Source organism: Anoplopoma fimbria, chromosome 12 (assembly GCF_027596085.1).
Source record: "Anoplopoma fimbria isolate UVic2021 breed Golden Eagle Sablefish chromosome 12, Afim_UVic_2022, whole genome shotgun sequence".
NCBI classification, from domain to species: Eukaryota; Metazoa; Chordata; class Actinopteri; order Perciformes; family Anoplopomatidae; genus Anoplopoma; species Anoplopoma fimbria.
Genome location: NC_072460.1, coordinates 12,171,898 through 12,191,970, shown reverse-complemented (window position 1 = coordinate 12,191,970; position 20,073 = coordinate 12,171,898). Strand labels below are relative to the sequence as shown.

The 20,073-nt window shown below is 40.7% G+C and overlaps 2 protein-coding genes across 3 annotated transcripts; one reads left to right on the top strand and one right to left on the bottom strand.

The window, feature by feature from the left end:
• The first annotated feature begins 279 nt into the window (after positions 1-279).
• Positions 280-12,125, top strand: srpk1a (SRSF protein kinase 1a). Of its 2 annotated transcripts, none has more exons than XM_054609183.1 (16): positions 280-395; positions 1,004-1,058; positions 4,060-4,187; positions 4,355-4,463; positions 4,594-4,681; positions 5,008-5,095; positions 5,568-5,674; positions 6,106-6,271; positions 6,352-6,377; positions 6,519-6,744; positions 6,836-7,201; positions 7,376-7,476; positions 7,739-7,846; positions 8,004-8,073; positions 10,328-10,420; positions 10,767-12,125. In XM_054609183.1, exons 1-16 carry the CDS (start codon positions 383-385, stop codon positions 10,949-10,951), a joined length of 1,929 nt encoding a protein of 642 aa, XP_054465158.1. In that variant the 5' UTR covers positions 280-382; the 3' UTR covers positions 10,952-12,125. The 2 variants fall into 2 exon arrangements, with proteins under 2 accessions (XP_054465158.1, XP_054465156.1); XM_054609181.1 differs by lacking the exon at positions 10,328-10,420 and adding an exon at positions 9,208-9,300.
• A 135-nt stretch (positions 12,126-12,260) lies between these two features.
• lhfpl5b (LHFPL tetraspan subfamily member 5b) lies at positions 12,261-16,054 on the bottom strand. The gene is made up of 3 exons (XM_054609186.1): positions 15,482-16,054; positions 13,113-13,352; positions 12,261-12,388 (listed from the first exon to the last, which is right to left on the bottom strand). The coding sequence occupies exons 1-3, from the start codon at positions 15,888-15,890 to the stop codon at positions 12,378-12,380; spliced, it is 660 nt and encodes a 219-aa protein (XP_054465161.1). The 5' UTR covers positions 15,891-16,054; the 3' UTR covers positions 12,261-12,377.
• Between the last annotated feature and the right edge of the window lie 4,019 nt (positions 16,055-20,073).

Genomic DNA, 20,073 nt, shown 5'->3' with positions numbered 1-20,073 from the left:
TTACAAAAAGACATTGTTTCTACACACGTCGGTCAAAAAGTACCAAAAATTACAGTGTAGAAAGGCCAAAGTTTACAGTGCTTTAAACACTTTCCAGATGACAGTTTGTGCCATTTTAAATTGTCCCTATTATATATCTTAGTCATAACATTTTATTAACCAAATGTAAAGTATTAAGGAGAATCGGCCCCTGTCTATCCTCATTTCTATGCACAGCACTGACAATTTCAGTCTCTTCAGTGTCTCCTTATAAAAACGGTTCGGAGCTCAGGTGGAGACTTCAGTGGGGAAGCTCCCCCTTGAGCATACGAACCAGTGCGCATGCGCGGAACATTCGATCATTGGTGGTTTAGCTAACGGCTAAGCTACGAATCCAGCCAACATGGAGAGGAAAGGTAAACCTTTACACCAGCCCGCCGTGCACCGCAGTGGTCGTGTTCACCCGTGTGTGTGTGTTGACACTGCAGCTGATGATCCTCTGCGGTCACACACACGAAGAGTAGCCGAGCTGCAGACGTTCACGGGGTGGTTTAATTGAACGCGTCTGTCACGCACTGGTGGCTCTGGAGCTACGCTAGCTCTCCAGACATTAGCTGTAGCTTCACCGGGACATGTCAGGATTATGTAGCTGCGTTTAGCTCTCCAGCTCTGTGGCTTCACCCACAACCTTACACACCCACGACAGTAACCTTATGTAGACTGACCAGGGTGAGATGACTTCACGGCACAGTGTCGGTGGCTTTAGTGATGGACGGTAGCTAACTCAACACCAAACCGGGTGACCGACAGATGCACGTAAATTGTGAATTACATAGATATTGGTAGTTGCGAATATGAAATAATACAGTGCATAATATCCGCGTTTGTGAGCTGAAGGGATGGGTGACGTTAGTGGTATCCTTTGCCTCAGTCAGTGTCATCTTTTGTTTGTCCGAGTGTCAAATAGACAACAATCGGCCACCAGACAATGGCATGATAAATGGTCCCTGGTTTCTCTTGACAGTTCTGGCACTCCAGGCGAGGAAGAAGAGGGGGAAAGCAAAGAAGACCAGCAAAAAGTGAGTTTATTTATTTTTCCTTCCAAAAACCCTATTTTAAGATCTCTTTATTTTGTACACGACACCCTCAAGCATGCACATTGTGTCAGTCCAGTCAGAGGTGGTCGTCTGTTGCATTGTGAGCGTGCTGTCTGCACATGGGTCCAGACGTTCAGATGTGAACCTGACTCAAGGTCCTTCACTGCATGCTTGCACTTTATTTTGGTCTGTGCAGTCCTATGATAAGAAAAGGGTTAGACAAATTAACATATCTAAAAAATAATCATGGGTTGGTTTTAATAGCTTTCCATGTTTTGCAAGGGGTTCAAGTGAGGGCATTAGCATCATTTATTTGGACCTTTTTATTTGAATGAGATATAAGTCGTAAGTTATCCGTATAGAATGTGCTGCGTGTAGTGCCTGAAATAAACCACCCGAAGGCCATGTCCAACTATTTAAAAAAAAAAAAAAAAAAAAAAAAAAAAAAAAAAAAAAAAAAAGAAGCATATAAATGACTGTATTAAGATAATGCAACAGTCAGGGCTCAAAATACATCACTCAAGCGTTGATCTTTACTGATTGTTTGGATGCATCTTACAATTTACTAATCATGCCATCAGTGGCAGCCTCCGTAGTGTTGCATAACAGCCTGTGCTATATTTAAAACCAGAGAATGAAGAAGCCCACATCAGCCCACTAAAGCATGGTGTTTTACTGAAAATGGCACTATTGCAGATACTAAACTCCCGACAGTGTTATTTCATGGCTGAAACAGGCATGTCTATCAGGCAGAAGAATTATGATACTAAAAATTTAACCTAAAACGGTGTCATTGCATACCACAGTTATAGTTGCATGCTGAGCACCATGTTTTTACAGGAGCACCAACACTTCAGTCAAGGAAATGGCGTACTGTAGAACCTATAGTTCTGAATCAGTTGTCAAATATTTCCTTCTCAGCCAAACTGATAGGCACCAGCAAAAGTAACGATATTCCTTTGGTCCCTCCTTTATCCAATCTTCGATAGTCACTGAAGAGATTTGAGTGTGATTTGAGATTAATTATTTCCAATTTTGTTTGCCCCCTACAAATGTATTATTAATTATGCAAAAGTCTTGAATGCATTTCAAATTACGAAAAATAGCATTAAAAAGTCAGAACTCAGTTCAAATAATTCAGTAATTAATTGCAATTGTTTGTTCTTTCATTGGTGCACAAGCATTCCTTTAAATCTCTCTGCTTCAAATACCTGTGTCAGGTTCCAGATTATGTGAAAAGCAATAGCTCATTTGTGATACACTACAGACCAGTGTAGGAATTAATTTTAATGTGATCTCAGCGCTCTTGTCTCCCATGGTGATGGGCATCTGTAATCTGCTTTGTGGAGGAAGTAACTTCAGGCTCTTTTGCTTTCAAGTTAATATCAGGAACTGAAATGTTGTTTAACACAGATTATAGGATTCCATTTTCCGTAACCTGCTTAAGGGTCGCAGGGGTACACTATCTCAGCTGTCAATGGGCGAAGGCAGTTCGCCAGTCTGACAAACAACCATTCACACTCACATCCACGGGCAATTTAGTCTTCAATGCACCTAAGCTGCATGTCTTTGGACTGTGGGAGGAAGCCGGAGAACCCGGAGAACATGCAAACTCCACACAGAAGGTTGTCCAGCCCGGGAATTGAACCCCGGCCCCTCTTGCTGTGAAGCGACAGTGCTAACCACTACACCACCGTGCAGCCCGAGAGATTATAGGATGTTACACATAAATACTCAGGCAAAGTGCTCACGTGCCAGTGTGATTTTAATTACAATATAAAATGACTAAATGTTCTTTTTCACTTCCATCCGACATAATGACAAAATAAGTGGGCCTTGTAATTGCCACTTATACCTAATCTCTTCCTTACTGACGATGAATATATATATTTTTTCTTTTCCAGCTGCAGTTTTTACCCTGTATCTACCAATACTAGGCGAATGCTGAAGTCCTGATTCATGTTATATTTTCCCTAAACGATACAATTGCACAGTTTGCACTCATCCCAAAATAGGTCTAAATTAAGATTAGTAAATCCATTCTTATTCAGACCTGAGTTGACAGCTGCATAGCTATGAATTTAGAAAATATAGCCTGCGACAGAGATTTTTTTCTGCCTCCTATATTTTGTGTGTGGAAGGAGAGATATCAGAGGTGTCTGTAGATCTGCTGTGGCAGGAACGGTTTGACAAGATTTGACAGCGTCTCTTCATCTCCAGCATCAGCAGTATAGAATTTTAAATGCAGTTTTTCATCATCTGCAGCAGCTCAAAGGAATAAATAATTACCTTAATAATTATTTTTTGAATTATTTAAGGTTTCTTTGCTTGCTTACAGTCTCTGTCAATCTGAAAGCTGTTGCTGTTTTTGTTTGTATATACAGTATATGTTTCTACCAGATAAGGATCTGTTAAAATTGGCATCAACTCCAATCTTGCAGATAAGGCTTGCCGTTGAAGTTTAAAGTCATTTTAATTGTACACCTTTTATACTGGTGTTAAGCATTCATTTAGAATAAAAGTGTATATAAATGAAATTGCTTAGACATGTACAGATACAGTTATATGAGGTTTTAATACTTATAGCTGTGGTGCAGAACAGCTATAAGGATAGCTGAATCAATGAGTCGTCCCCCCCCCCCCAAACTGGCAGTGAGAGTAATGTCACAAACACTGTCGATGCTGCTTATGACGTACGGCCTTTCCTCCCCTCTGGCTGGTTGACTTAAAACACATCACTGTTGCGCCACAGACTCCAGTATACTGCAAAATACAGACGGCATTCCCTGTCAGCAATAGGCTTAATCATCATTGTGTGAACTCGTTTGGCAAGGGCTTTATTTCAACAGACTTTGAATAATTAGTAATAGTCCTGCACTACAGCTTTAAAATACCTCTCGGTTCCAGTGCTTGAAATAACATGTCCGGTTCTCTGTTCCTGATGAAGTCTAAGATGGTTTGTTTGCATGTGTTTGCCCATCAGGCAGCCAGTCAATTCCAGAGCTCGACAGCATCTCCAGCAAGAAGCCTCGCCTCAGGAACCCGAGGAACCTGAGGAGATCCTCGGCTCTGATGATGAGGAGCAGGAGGACCCCAACGACTACTGCAAAGGCGAGGCCCGTCTTATTCAGTGTTTGTGTTGTTTACAGTTAACAAAGTTCCCTGATAACTGAGTTTAACTTATCTAAGATACCCAGTTAAGATATTTGTATGACAGTCACAATAAAAAGAGTATTGCCCTTTTATTAGTTTATTGACTGTCTTCTCATCCCTTCTAGGTGGCTACCACCATGTGAAAGTAGGAGACCTTTACAATGGAAAATACCATGTAATCCGGAAACTGGGCTGGGGACACTTCTCCACCGTGTGGCTCGCCTGGGACATCCAGTACGAGAAAAACTTTACTGCATATTCTTAGAGCACTGTTTTGTTTTTGAGGCTTCAAGTTGGATACAGATTCAGTTGCAGCTGACCCTGTGCTTCCTGTTAGCGAACGTTACTTGCTCTGTGGTTGCAGGGTGAAAAGGTTTGTTGCAATGAAGGTGGTGAAGAGTGCAGAGCATTACACGGAGACAGCAGTGGATGAGATCAAACTCCTCAGATCCGTGAGTTGATGAGTTATTTGCACACTGAAAGTTTTGTGAGTTCAAATCAGGAAGCTGAGTAAATGTACCGATCAGTGAGGACAAAGTGTTCACAGTTCATAATTACACACATAACACAAGGACAACAGGGTCTTTCTTGCAGTGAAAAACATCACAGACTTAAACTGTGTGACTTCACAGACAACATTCAGCATGTTAGGCATGTATGTTCAAGCTGTATAACAGATAAAGAGACATTCATGCCGACCCTGTGTTGGTCCAGTCTAACATTAGTAAGTGTAAATCCTGATTGTATGGATTGCGTTGTTCTGTTTCTTTGTTTTCAGGTGAGAAATTCAGATCCCAATGATCCCAACCGGGAGATGGTGGTCCAAATGGTAGATGACTTCAAGATCTCTGGTATCAATGGAACCCGTATCCTTTCAACCCAGATACTGTAAATGCTTCCTGGTCTTTTTTTAATGATTCAGATTTGATCTGTTTAATTTCTTCCTGCTGGAAAGAGTAAAGCCTGTTAATTCTTAGAAAAATACTTTAACAAGGATAGGATCATTCTTTCCCCGGGTGTCAAGTTCAGCTGTGAAAGCAGTTGGCAAAGTAAACAACAGGTGAGGGTTTTACTTAAAAGAACTGTGTGTCCCAAACAGACCTCCGCCTATCACAACACTTTGACTCAGTAAGATCCCCTGAATGCCACAGGGACAGCTGGAGCTGTAATTTGACACTTTTTAGCAACACTCCCTAGTGTTTGCACTCTCTTTCGGTCAAAAATGCTAATGCTCATCATGTAGATGAATGACCACAAGGCATGTTTAGTCAATCGTTTTCTCCTAATGGGTTATTCATTTTGTCTTACTTGTATTATCTTAACTGCTGTGCTCTTCAGATGTCTGCATGGTGTTTGAGGTGTTGGGGCATCACTTATTAAAGTGGATAATAAAGTCTAATTATCAAGGGCTGCCCCTGCCGTGTGTGAAGAGCATCATAAGACAGGTAACATTAGACCCACAGTGTCACACCTTTTGTATGCCGACTGACTCCTGAAGAAGGTTCAGTTGTAGTTTCCACTCATGCACAAGAGCCAGGTAGCCTCCAGGGTGTGTGACAGGAGAAACCTGTCAGGGCGGAGTAGTTTGCTGAGCTTTTGTTGTAACTGATTCAACAATATTGATGTTGACTTTGCCAATAAGTATTGCTCTTATTTATGCTTTAATAATTGTTTTTGTCAAGCCTTTGCTATGATTTTAGTTTAAGATTTCTGTAATTATGAGGCTACTTTTAGTCAATATGTTTCAACTTTGTGGAAAACCTAAATGGAAATTGATATTGAAATATTAAATATTTAAAAAGTGTTTCTTTTTGTTCAATTTCAAAATACAGTAAAGCTTTTACAATCAATCATTTTCCATTCATTCATTTTCCAGGTTCTCCAAGGCCTGGATTACCTGCACACAAAGTGTCAGATCATCCACACAGACATCAAGCCAGAGAATATCCTGATGAGTGTTGACGAGCCTTATGTCCGTAAACTGGCAGCTGAAGCTACAGAGTGGCAGAGGGCTGGGGCACCTCCTCCATCTGGTTCAGCAAGTATGAGACAAACACTTCATATGTACATTCATTAGCTCAGTGTGGTTACAGTTTGTGCTCATTTGATATTCTCTTTTCAGTAAGCACAGCACCTGCTCCTAAACAGGTACAGCCCTTTTTATTATTGACTTTTTTCATAGAAGGTCAGCCTCCCTCATTTTCAGTATAACACACGTTTAAGGCAGCTCCATATATATATGCAACTATCCATTAAAGCCATCTTGTTTCTTAAATTAATCTCTGACAGACAGTAAAAATGTCTAAGAACAAGAAGAAGAAGTTAAAAAAGAAGCAGAAGCGTCAGGCAGAGCTGCTGGAAAAGTGCATCCTGGACCTTGAGGAGATGGAAAAGACCACAGAGACACGAGAGGATGAAGAAGATGAAGACGAGGACCCACAGTCTCCAAAGGGACGAGCCTGCGCTCCTCTCAGACAGTTGTCTATTCTGGAGCTGGGAAATGAGGAAACAGAGGGTAAGAAGTCACGATTGTGAGACAGTAATAAAAGCCTTTTATACGAGTCATTTGCAAAGAAATGTTATCCGTCTTTTCTTGATGCTTTCAGAGAGCAGTGTGAATGCAGATCTCACCAGGGTGGGACCAGAGGGGCTGTTGGAGTTTAACTGTAATGGCCATGTGGAGGCGTACCAGAGGCAGTCCCAGTGGAGGGACGAGGACCAACACAATGGCAACGCAGAGCCAACAGAGAAATGTGCCAGTCAGGAGGAGCAGCGCGAGGAGTCCCCAGTTCACCTCATCTGCAACGGAGTGGACTCTGCAGATCTCAAGGAGCTGGACACTGAGACTGAAGACAGGGGTGCTCACAGCAGTGGAGTAACTGAGAGACACCTTCCTGTTGGGCTGGAGGACGGAGAGCTGGAGCAAAGCATTTTGCACGGGGAGAGTGAAGACGGGCCCGAAAGCCTGGACGGTCAGTCAGCCAAATCAGCACATCTAGTGACTGCAAAGAGTTTATTGGTAGCTGTTTGCTCTGGATAGGCTGCTTTGGAAATGTATTAAATGTCCATTAATCGTTAAGCTCTTCTTTTCTTAGATGTTTTTTCCATTCTTATCTATTTTTCACACTCTCTCTGCTCTGTTATAGGCAAACAGACAGCAGGATCCCTGCTAGTGAACCCCCTTGAGCCACTCAATTCAGACAAGATCAAGGTCAAGATTGCCGACTTGGGAAATGCCTGTTGGGTGGTGAGTAGCCTGCTAATGACCTGAGGGATTTCCTGATTAGGGATGAAGCTTCCAGCTAGGGACACATGCAGTGTCATCTAGCTACCAAAATAGAAATACTTAAATCTTCCATCCCGCTGTTGTAATTTGTTATGATAATCTGAGTTTTGAAATTGAATTGTAGAGGAAGCTGGATACAGTTGTCCTAGGCTCTGTCACTCTGGTATATTTTGGAATCTATTTTTAGGATTTGTTTCTCCCCCTCTGTCTCTCCATCTCTCAGAACAAGCACTTTACAGAAGACATCCAGACACGGCAGTACAGATCCTTAGAGGTGCTCATTGGTGCTGGATACAGCACACCAGCCGACGTATGGAGCACCGCCTGCATGGTGAGAGATTGCATTCACAACTGTATCAAAACCTAAGAAAACAAAATCATCCAGTTTACCTTGCGCTGTTATGAGTGGGCAGCAGGTGGTGCTAGGTAGTAAATCCCTTCACACTGTGTCATTTCCTCTGTTTATGATGATTGTGTTGTCTCCTCAGGCCTTTGAGCTCGCCACAGGGGACTACTTGTTTGAACCACATTCTGGGGAAGATTACTCCAGGGATGAAGGTATTGCTGGGACTTCCTCTTCCTCTCTTTCTCTAGACCTGCACATAATTAATCCCTATGACATATTTAATAGTCTTTTTTTAAATGTATGCTTAACTGGTAAGAGATTTGGCATTTGTGGCACCCTTAAATGGTTATTGCTACTGTGAAAAGCTTCATGATGTTTTTCCTGAAATTGGCCCTCATTGTTTTTTAATTGCCATTATGAATTATTTGAAAATGTCCCCACACCTCATAAAAGTTTCACAGTAAGCATATCAAGCTGGGACTTTCACTTCAATTCATTGTGTAACAGTTAACAGCGTAATAGTTTGCAGTGCACTTTGCTTAATTCTCCACAATGTTAACACCTAAATGAGGTACTTCATTACAGTGATTTCAAATGGTCACAAATTTAGAAGATATGTAGATGAATGATGAATTGATGAGTACCAACATTCCTGTGTTTATTTCCTCTAACACCTCAAACCACTTTTGCTGCACTGGAGACGGGGCCATCTCTCATTTCCTTGCTCATCTTCTCTTCACCTCCTCCTCACTATCTCTCTCTCTCTCTCTCTCTCTCTCTCTCTCAAAGTTTCATTGTTCTCATCCTTTTGCTTCATGATAATGTTGGCTTGCTGCTTAGCTTGAGTTTTCTGTACGACTTGATTTTGTTGCAGCGTGTCAGGTATGTGCTCAGATTCAACCTTCAGTTCATTGGCACATGCCCTGCAGCTGTGAATTAGCTTCTTCACCTACAGTACTCAAACTCATGAGGCTACTGCCAACAGCCTTTTTTACAGCTTGGTCTGTTGTGTGACGTTTTTTTAACTAATCACTCATCCTGTATCAGAATCTGCTGTACAAGTTTTAGTGTGTATGCCTTTGAGGGCTGTGCTTTAAGTCTTATAATCAGTCTGATTCAATCCTAATGCTTTGGGTTTTTTTGTATATGAAAGTGAATGGCTTCATGTATTGAAATGTTTGAAGCTTTTCATGTGAAAAATAATATATACATGTGCTTCTTGTCACGCAAGGCTGTCATCATCCATTATTCCTAATACATTGTTCCACATGACTACTGCCATCACCTCTCCAAACTGATGCCCTCTGACTTTCTATCTCTCCTGCTCCGATGTGCCTCATTTCCAGACCATCTTGCTCTCATGATCGAGTTGCTCGGTAAAATCCCTCGTCACTATGCTCTGAGTGGGAAATACTCACAGGAATACTTCACCAAGAGAGGTACGCCACCTCTCTGTCTGTGGCTCGCTCTGGGATCAGTGGATGGGAAGTGGAGGAGGAAGGTTTCTGTCAGCACATACAGATCTACCCAAAATTGTTAGTTTATGCAGGCGACTGGGCAAAATAATAAATACAGACCAATTAAACTATGTTACTTTGAACAGTGCCATCAGACATTGATTCACGTGTCATAAGTTCTGTCTGCTTGCAGAGGTACACTCAGCTTAGTTGTAGCCAGATGACTGGATACTTGATAGTATATTGATGACTGAAGGGAGAATTCTCATATTTTTTTCCTCCATCGGTTGGTCAAATGCAACTTTGTGGCGTTTTTCCTACTTACAGACCGGAAGTGTATATGATATACAGTGGTATCTCATCCATAAAGGGACCCTGGCTTGAAATGGTTTGAGAATATTTGTGCTCCAGATGGCACCTCTGTAAGGCAGTCGGTCGTGTTCAAGAGCACTTCTGCAGGGCGGATGATGCCTGTTTGAGTGCTTGGAGTCTCAACGCTAAGAAAAACCTCCCTGCTGCCTTCACTATGCCTATCACAGAGTCTTGATTTGTTAACATTTGTAATGATTAAGTTCACAGATTCACTTCAACTTTTTTATTAATTGCTAAAATGAGGTGTTTAAAGTGGGAGAAAAATGTCAAGACCTACATGTTAATAACCCCCCCCCCCCCCTGAATTTTGTTTATAACCATCCAGTGTCTGACTGCAGTGACAAAACTGAGGCTATTGATTCTTGACACATTGAGCTGGAAGAAGTTTAAGAACCACACAGCTATAGTAATGCCTGGTGGCCATGTTTGATGCCCGATTTCTAACTGTAGGTGTGTGAACCCCAACCTCTGCAACAATCTGACCCATATACATGTTGGTGCTGTCAGCTGACCTCTCTCCTCCTCAGCCCTCCACCCACTCACCCAGAGTGGGCCCTTGACTCGGACACTGTCTGATGAATCTGTTGTTTGTCTTGTGTGTCTTGTGCCTCTCCTCTTGCAATCGTCTGCCGTGTAGACCATATAGCGCTGATAATTGAGCTGCTGGGGAGTGTCCCACGCAAACTCATAACGGCCGGCAAATATTCCAAGGATTTTTTCACCAAGAAAGGTAAAACAAAGACTGGTCAGTGTCAAGATTAGAAGAGGTTTTCTGCCTGTTGTTTAAATCATGTCCTAGAGCTGCTTATAAGGTTTTGATTTATCTTTTGTATGACATTTTGAAATGTTTTTTCTCTTAAACTTTTATTGTTAAAACGTTTCCAACATTAGATATTGCTATTCAAATACTTACTGTAAAACCACTGACTGTTATATAAGTAAATATATTGAATGTATGTCATATCTAGAGGTTTGAATATGTTTTTAGAGAGATTCGATAGTAGTGAATGTACACATGGGAAATTGTTGTGCTGTAGTTCTTCATGGCTCTCTGATGCAGTGCTGTCTGTCTGCAGGTGATTTGAAACACATCACCAAGCTGAAGCCATGGGGCCTGCTGGAGGTGCTGGTCGACAAGTACGAGTGGCCCCGTGAAGAAGCCGAGTGCTTCACCGACTTCCTGCTTCCCATGCTGGAGCTGATCCCAGAGAAGAGGGCTACTGCCGCAGAGTGCTTGCGTCACCCCTGGCTTACCCTCTAGTGGAGACCTCCAGCCATTGCACCTTCCCACTCTCAACAGAGACTGCAACAGATCACTTTCCAGTTTGGGCATATCAGATGAATATTTATTTCTCTTTTTTTTTTGTTTTTCTTGTTTTGAATTTCTTATGTTCTTGTTATTGAACTAATGCTTCTGTGTATGTTTGCTTTGTATTCGTTGGTTCTTCTCTCAGTGTGATGACGTCAGGAATCCAGTGGTTTATATTACTTTGTGGTCATGTTGGTTCCAATCTGCTGTGCTCCGTTCACCTTCCCAACTAAGCAAACCTATTCTTGTACTGCTAGTGACTCATCCTTGTTTGTTACACTCCTGCACTAAACAAATTAAGGATATGTAGCCTTCCTTGGTCATTCTGTCCTCTTTAAAAAGGATCCACTTATACTTCTTTTCTTGTGCATTTTCGTTAGTGCTGTGTTGTTTTTTTTAAATAATTATTTTATCTTATATTAAACATGTAAGGTAAACATTTCGTATTTGTAAAGTAGGCTTAGGAAGTTGCACACTGGGCTGACATGTACACGAACTGTGGTGATGTTGCACAGCATTTCTTCAGACAGTTTCTTAGAGACATCCACTGTCTGATAATGTAGGTCATATTATTTAGCCATAACAAATCCATCGTCATCTGGTACTTAGTGTAGTTAGTTAATTAAAATACATGAGGTCTTTCAGTCTCATGGGAGGCTGGTATTCTCATACATTTAATACAAATCAGGAATATATTGTTTTGGGGGTTTCAACAAGATGTGACATGTTAAAAGGCCGTATTCAAAGGAAAAAAAAGTGAAAATAAACTGTATATATCTGTACCAAAGAGTTTGCCTTTATGTATATTACAGTTATGTACAGTTTTTAACAAATCTTATATCTTAGCTAAGATTATTTAGCTGGGTAGCTGTGTTTTAATAAAGCGTATGGAAGATGTGTTCGAGCTCAGTTGTATGTATGGCCAACTGTTCAATAATGTCTCTGTTTTTACCATGGAAATGGTGAGATCTGATGTTATGTAACGGTGTCCCAAATTGATCATATCAAAAATAACCTATGTATCTATTGAGCCTAGGTAACAACAAAATGTACATCAGTGTCAGATTCAACATGGACTTTATGTAAGCTGTTGATTTACAATAAAAACACACCATACAATAAAAGCAGATGTTCATACAATACAAAGCGACTGTGTCGAGCTTGTTTCGCTGAGTTTATAAGGTGTTTGACATCAAGTACAGAAATAAAACACTGCTGTTACTGTTAGGGTTGTGAAGCAGTAAGGGACTGCTATGTTTCAATTAACCAAAGGTCACAACGAGTCAGGTGAGCAGTTTGACCTGAACTACATTATGAAATGGTTCATTTAATCTTGATCACTCCTGAAGGTCCATGTGGTCCTGAAGGTCCATGTTCATCAGGGGTTTGCTGTAAAAGAGGGAAAACACTCCTAAGGATATCTGTATTTAATGGATTGAAGACACTGAGCCTTTGTTTCCTCCTCGCTGGGTTGCAACTCACATGAATTACCATACCATTTTGCTAATAAGTTGTAAGTTTTGTATTTTTAACCAATATTTAAGATAAAAATTGTGTTCTTTTGTTGTACTATGTTGAAAAAATGCATCAAATAATATACAGTAGGTTGCAATTTGATCGAAAATCCTAAAATCATCCTTGTTTAGCATTTCATAATGTTTTATGGTTTTGAATTTATACACTTTTAATTTAACCAATCAGGAAAGAAAAGTTAAGTGGAGTATTTATATATAGTTGTATTTGTATAACCATCTCTGTGAAATTTGTAAAGATACACGATTCTCTCCAGAAGTGGCAAAGTGAAAAGGAAAGTGTAGGCTTCAAATAGTGCCAGCATAGGAAAAGCTAAGGTGTAAATAATAAAATGAGTGATGGCTGAATTCCATTTACATGTAGCAGCTTCAGTTTTAGGGTTCTGGTATTGTGGACCCGGCCCATTGTCACAACATTAGAGCTTAAAAAACACTTATGCTTCTCCTTCCATAACAAGTCAAAATGTCTGCTGTGAAAAAGGCCTACAACCAGCATACTGACTCCGCAAACCAAGCTGAAGAGAAGACATGTTACCTCCCTGCTTTGCTCCGTGACCACCACCTTCATCTGCTTTCATTACCTGCTCCTCCTTCCACCTCGAAGTCTTCCGGCAGCAGTTTGTCCTGACGGTTGCCGAGAGTGAAGGACAGAAATGCCAGGAGGAGGGCGTCCAGGATGCTGATGATGGCCAGGATGTAGGCCCAGCGCACCGTGCAGTTCCCCAGGCTGTACTTATCCGTCCTCTGGCCACACATCCTCTTCACCTCCGGAGAGTCCCAGCCGTCCGGGTAGATCATGCAGCCCATCACCATCAACACAGCTGCAAGGGGAAGACGGGACACTGAAGTGGTGGAGCCTTGGAATAATTACCCCTGTGTGTTGTTACTTTGCTGAATAATTATTAGGGAGGTTCTTCTGAGCCCCTAGCGCAGGATAAGGCATGATGAAACCCCATAAAGTGCCTAAGGTTTAATTTATTAATGGTGCAGCAGCAAAGGATGCTCAGTGGGGCTGTTTGTATTTCATGTATTGCTATGAAAGTTCTTAAATGTTAAATGCTCTTCATCTGGTAAAGGCTCCTCTGGGTTTTTGCCACATATGCCGTACAAATATAGATTCAAATCTGAATTTTTCAGATATGCCCATTCCAAATTGTCAAGTTAAATTTGATGGTGTGGTAACTAAGTAGATGTACTGCATGACTTACGTGTTATTTTGCAGTTGTACGTGTACTGTACTTGGGTATTTCCATTTTATGTTACTTTATATGCCACTACATTTTGGAGGGAAATATTGTTGTGTTTACTTGTTCCTAGCTATTTTTACATTAAAACATATTCAGAAGTCTATGAGTTGTTAGCAGTTAAATCAGAAAAAAACATTTCCCCTCTTAACTTCTCAGATGGTTTAATTTAAATATCTGTTTGATGGCCAAAGAGTTAAAATTACTCATTAGTATTCAAAAATGCAAAGATTAAAGAATGTTTTTTTTAATGCACACATTTATTTTTTGTATCACATTCATTTCTCTGGTGACCTTATGGCGAAGCCTGACTTCTAGGTTGGAAACCATTAGAAAAACTACCTGACTGTATCTAAATGCTGTTAACACATTTTTTGCATCAGTATTAAAACTTAATTATGATAATATATCAGTCACAGGGGACACGTTTACTGCAGAACAAAATATTTTACTTTTGATTCTTAAAATGCATTTATTTGATAATATTTCTGATAACACTTGGCCCTGGTGTGTTTCAGGTGGGAGTTTTGATCAGTTAACGACACAGCAACACCTGATCTTGTTACATGTAACCAATCCACCATCAGAGGTGTCAAAGTCTGGGCGGAAACTGGATCCCTTCTTGGCTTCCTTAGTGAAGAACAACACATCCAATACAAACACACACACCTCGCATGAAACAAGAGAGGTGAGAAGATGAGTTTATCACACTCTCACACAGTTTAGAGGGAACCGTTCAGAAGACTCATCCTTCACTGCTTCTTTTCAGAGTTTTGATATTCAGGTGCTGAACTTTGGTAAAGACTTAAAAGGTTTCTGTTAAGTGTGTACTTTCATGACAAAATGTAGAAACACAGTCTTTATTTGGATAGTTAGAAATAGAAACTAAAGCAACTATAAAGTTTGAAAAAGTAGAGCAAGTGGTGGAGTCGCTCGCCAACTAAGAGTATCATGCACTGTGTGACCTTTAACCTTTGTCAAGATTTTACCTCTAGGTATGAAAACCAATTTACTCATTAGTTTTTCAAACCTTCATGTTAAACCCGGTAAACTTGTAGGTGACATAGTAACTGTATGGCTGTACTACCACAGCATTTTTAACACAATGCCTCAATATCAATAAAGTTATGATATTTTATGGATTACTACTGGTTTAATCCCAGATAATAATAACTCATAATAAATAATCAATATTTATCTCTCAGCTTTACTCAAATGTAAGTTCAGTATCAGTTCTGTACTACAAAATAAAATGTGATCAAAACGCATCCTACAAAATAATAAATGGCTACATGAATACATTTTTTACCGTAGGCTGTAGATTTTTACCCAAAATGATTCATGTTCATTTTGTCATTGGATGCCACCAATCGTGAAAGAGTTTATCTATTTCTTTACTTGTAGAAGTAGTAATGCCTAAATTTAAAACTACTTCATTAGTGTAAGTAAAAGTTCTGCATTCAAAAAGTACTCACAGTATAACTAGCAAAATGTACTTTTAACTATTAAAAGTGTAAAAGTGATCATTATGCAGACTACTTTAATCAATAACAATGCGTCATATTTACACAATGATCTTATATTTATTATTTGGTCTTAATCCGACCAGTAACTTTAACTGTCAAACAAATTACGTGCACTTAAAATACATAATGAACCTCTGAAATGCAGTGCAGTAGAAGCATACAGACCACAGTCCTGCTCACCTGAGGCCAGCTGCATCCACGCACAGATCTTGTAGACGTTCCCGGCGTTGCAGAAGAAGAACAGGCTGAAGCAGACCATAGTGGCCACAATCAGCAGCATGGAGGTCCCGACGAAGAACATGGCGGTCCTGAAGGCCGGTGAGGGGATGGAGGCGAAGTCCAGCACGCTGCCCTTGCAGATGAGCTCCGAGGTGAGCGCGTTCCCGATGCAGTAGTGGAAGAGGCCGAAGTACCCGGCCTGCGGGGTGTTGACGCTGTCCCCGATCCAGTAGGGCTGGATGAAGACCACCATGGTGATGATGACGAAGCAGATGGTGAACACGGCCCACATGACGCCGATGGCTCGAGAGTTTCTCACATAGTTGGTGTGGTAGATTTTGGCAGCCTCCTGGGCTGGAAGCAGATCCATGTTAGCGAGCTTTTCTTAAATGTGTCTTAAAAGTTCCCTGTTTCCAGGGAAGCAAAACATGTTCGTACTCCTTTTATAACTTTATCCACGTGTCCTGGTGAGTCCTTAAACTCGCCACGGCACACAAAACGCACGCCCGTTGCTGCTGTGGCTGCTTTGCATTGAAAGAGCCGGCTCAGGATCCAGCACCCTGGACAGCACCCTCACCTCTCTAATTAACGACGTGGCTCTGACGTCAGAGGTTGACAGAAAAAGCAACAAGATCACCATTGAAACACTCATACAGTATTCATAACTAGGAGGTATAAACAAGCATATGTAGAATCAAGACACTACAGTTGTGTTATCATACGATTAAATGCCACTTAGGGTTTTGTAAAAGTACATCTGCCTCCTTGGAAATCCAAACCAAATTGAAATGAACAATCTCCAACAAAACCACATACATGCATAATGTTTAGGGGTTATTTTTGTATCCTCACTGCAGCTTTACAGCATTTTATAGTTGTTCTAAATTAGTACAAACTCATATTTATTCCAATGTCATAATGTTATATTTAGTGGCTTCTGCGTTAAAGTATGCTGAGGTTTATGGCTGATACACAGGAAAAATAAATAATAAAGGTTTGCAGTTTTCAAACTTGTATTCATTTATGTCAAATACAATATTGGAGTGCTGCTTATCTGAAACTTTTTGCTGTGACATGAACACAATAAGAATTTTATATATTTAAGTCGTTGCAGATGGTGTTGGGAGTTCAGCAACAGTGAAGTCTGAGTCCGTAGAGGCTCAGAAAATGGCACAGATGTGAAATCCAGACTTGTGGGCAGCTTCAAATCTCACAGCACAAATGTGTTTGCCAAAAGCAGCTGGTCTGTAATGGTTCATACCAAAACAGAGATTTATCTCTCTTAGTCTGTTCAGGAGACTTTATTTTAATTTTAATTTTAATTGCCCCTCTGCTGGCTAATAAGTAACCGTATTCAACACCAGAGATACATTTTGAGCAAAAACAGTAAATCTGATTGCTGCAGCCCCACTAACTAATTTCTCTTTCTTAACTGCTGGTGTGCTTTGACATCACTTTGACTGTGTCCTTTGAATTACAGCAACACATATGGTGTCACTCCTTGTATGTTTCTTGTTGTTGTGCCATCTTCAGTTAGGGATGACGACCCTGGCTCCAGGCTGACAGAGGGCAGTCGGACAGAGCATGTCACCATCTGTATCCTTCACCTTCCAGCCAGTGTTCATAACAAGGAGCATGAGGGCGTCGTGCGACACTCCGCCATGTGTAGAGGGAAGTATTCAGGGATGAATGGTCATCCCTGCATCGCCACACAGACTCCCAGACGGCTTCCTGATGGCTCCCTGCAGCTCAGGAGGGACAATCAGCTGCCGGTGGGGGAAGCAGAGAGGGAAACGAGAGAGAGAGCGATGAGATGGAGAGGAGATGTCGTAGCTTAGATAAAAAGACTAATCAAACTCAGTCTGTGTAGGAGAAATGTGGGGGAGCTGCTTTGGAGTGCTGCTCTAATGAGACGTAATCCCTGATGTGACAGCCTCCGACTGTCTCGTCAAGATTTCCTTCAAGCCTGCAGTTTCTTTGGAGACGCCTCGAAGAGGAGATGTGGTTCTGGATGTGGAGACCATAGAGACGGACAGAGATATATTTCACACTTTTAGAAGGATTAACCTTGTTTTTTGTTTTTATTTGTTTTCTTACAAAAAAAACATGTTCCAGGCTTATTCTAAAGTCAAAATAATGAAAGCCTAAAGTGATATGAGAGAATTAGTGAAATCCAAAGATCCACTTATGCTGCACTCAGAGCTCATGGTTATGAATTAAAAGATAAATCCATGTCCATCTGTTTTTGACCCAGAGCAGCGCTGCTCTGTTATAGCTCCCAAATGAAGATGAAATCTGAGGTCTTAATTTTACAGCCTTTGTTCCCATCACAGACAGGGTCTGACATTAGTAGGATGATTAAGGCGTTTAACTGTGTTACCATTTTCTCACCTTATTGCTCATAGGTTTGATTTTAGGGGGGCCAACGTCTCCTGAATATAAATTAAAGTAGGATTTGTCTTTCACTTTACTGAGGAGAATTAAACTTTGTTTGCGTTGGCTTTTGCAGTCATTCTACTGTCTGTCACTCCAAAACCTTTTAGCTCTTGTTTAACATTGAAGACAGCAGAATCGTTTTTTGATTCTTTAAAAGAATTTGTCTTGGTGCCACTAGGCAATCCAGCTAATTTCAGATAAAATTCAAGTTCATGGTACTTACAAAAAAGACTTGAAATGGCCTGTCCTCTCCAATCAGAAGCCACCTTATGGAAGCAGAAGTTGATCCCAACTTCGTCAACTGCTAATTTAAATTTGATGGTAATTTTGACATTTTTCTTTTTTGTCTCCTAATTAATGAGAACTGTGTTTGTAGATGGTAATAGCTGGCTGCTCATAACATTTCATCATCCATCAGTCATGGTGGCTGGATTAACAGGCCTCAGGGCCTTGGGACTAAAATTAGATAAAGTCCTCTATTAACCCCTTTCCTTGGGAAACTGTGGTTTAGTGGTAGAGCAGGATCGTCCTGCCGATCCAACAGTGGATCGGCGGTTCAATCCCCATTTCTGCTAGTCCATATGTCCTTGGGCAACACACTTAACCCAAAATTGCTCCCTCATACACAGCCTGTATGAATGGGTTTGAATGATTAGATAAACCTGATGGAGTGTTAAAGATTTGAGTGGTCGGAAGACTAGAAAAGAGCTGTACAAGTACAGTCCAGTTACTATTTACCCTGTAAAGTAGTTTCTACTCAATTACTATACTTTTGTACAAATTTGAGGTTCTTCGACTTTAAATTAGTTTATAGTATTGTTCATTTATTTGCAAGCTTTGGTTTGTTACTTTGCAAATGAATAATTTGCAAAGTAACAAAATAAAGCTTGTTACTTGAGGACAAACCACATGAGTATATTAAATGTTATGCTTAATGCATCAGTAATAATGATAATAATCTAAAGTTATAATGTTGTATTATTCGAGTTAGAAGGGGCATTTATCTATTGAATGAGTACTACCTGATGGACAGAAGGTGTTTGTATTTCAACTCTTTATTGATCAGTAATCCTCAGGATCTACTCACTAAACCCAAACCAATCTACACTTAAAGGATTCAGAGGGTTGAGCTCATATTTGGGTTCTTACCTCAGATGATTGAATTTATCAGCAAACTGATAGCTGAGCTCTTCAGTGGAGTCAGGTTTGTTTATCCAGATGTTCAATTATTCCTGCTTCCCACTGCAGTTCAGAGACGCTGTTTAAACGATCTGCCAGTCTGTTTTTCTGTGATTCACAAGAAAGAGAAAAGTTAAGCGGTGTACAAGTAGGTGAACGCTTTTTTTCTGGCTCTCTGCAAACAGATGATCACAGATAAAGTGATGGTTTTTTTGAGTTGGTCAAACATTGTGGAGAGCCAAGTGGACATTTCAGTTATTTTTCTTGTGAGCTTGCAAAAGAAACTCGCAAAGTGCATTCATTTTGATGTTTTGTTGTCAGAGGGTTTTGAAGGCACTTGGAGTGAGTATAGTTTCAGTGTTAATCCAAATGTAAAAATCAAGTCCATCTGAGATAAATGAGCACTTTTAGATGTTATTAGTGGCCGATCTAAAGCCTTATCAACTCTACTGAGGGGACAAACGCGTCTTTAAACCCTAAATACCCCATCACACTTGTTAGCTGCTGGATGTAACCTGTGATCAGAGCTATACTGGAGTGTTTATGTTGTACACAGGCAACACATGGCTGATATGTACACACAGTTTAACTGCAGCATACCTTAAAAGGATGTCTTCAAGTTTCCACCAACTGAGGGAAACCTCTGCAGATTGTCATTGCAGGAGATATTAATGTTTATGAATGGATTCAGTCACAAGTCATTAAACCTCCCCAGGTCCTCTCTAAATGGGCAAGCCCTACTTCCTTGGTTCATCATATTTCTCTCCATAATCCAATACGAGGTGTGTGAGCTGTTGTAAAATGGCCTGTGGCACTTCTAATAACCTTGGCAGCTTTATTACGTTCATGGCCAACTTTCATCAAATCAGCGTCATGCTTATTCCGTGATGTGATTAAGGTTTGCTGCTGAGACGGAGAGCATAGTGCATCATAATGTT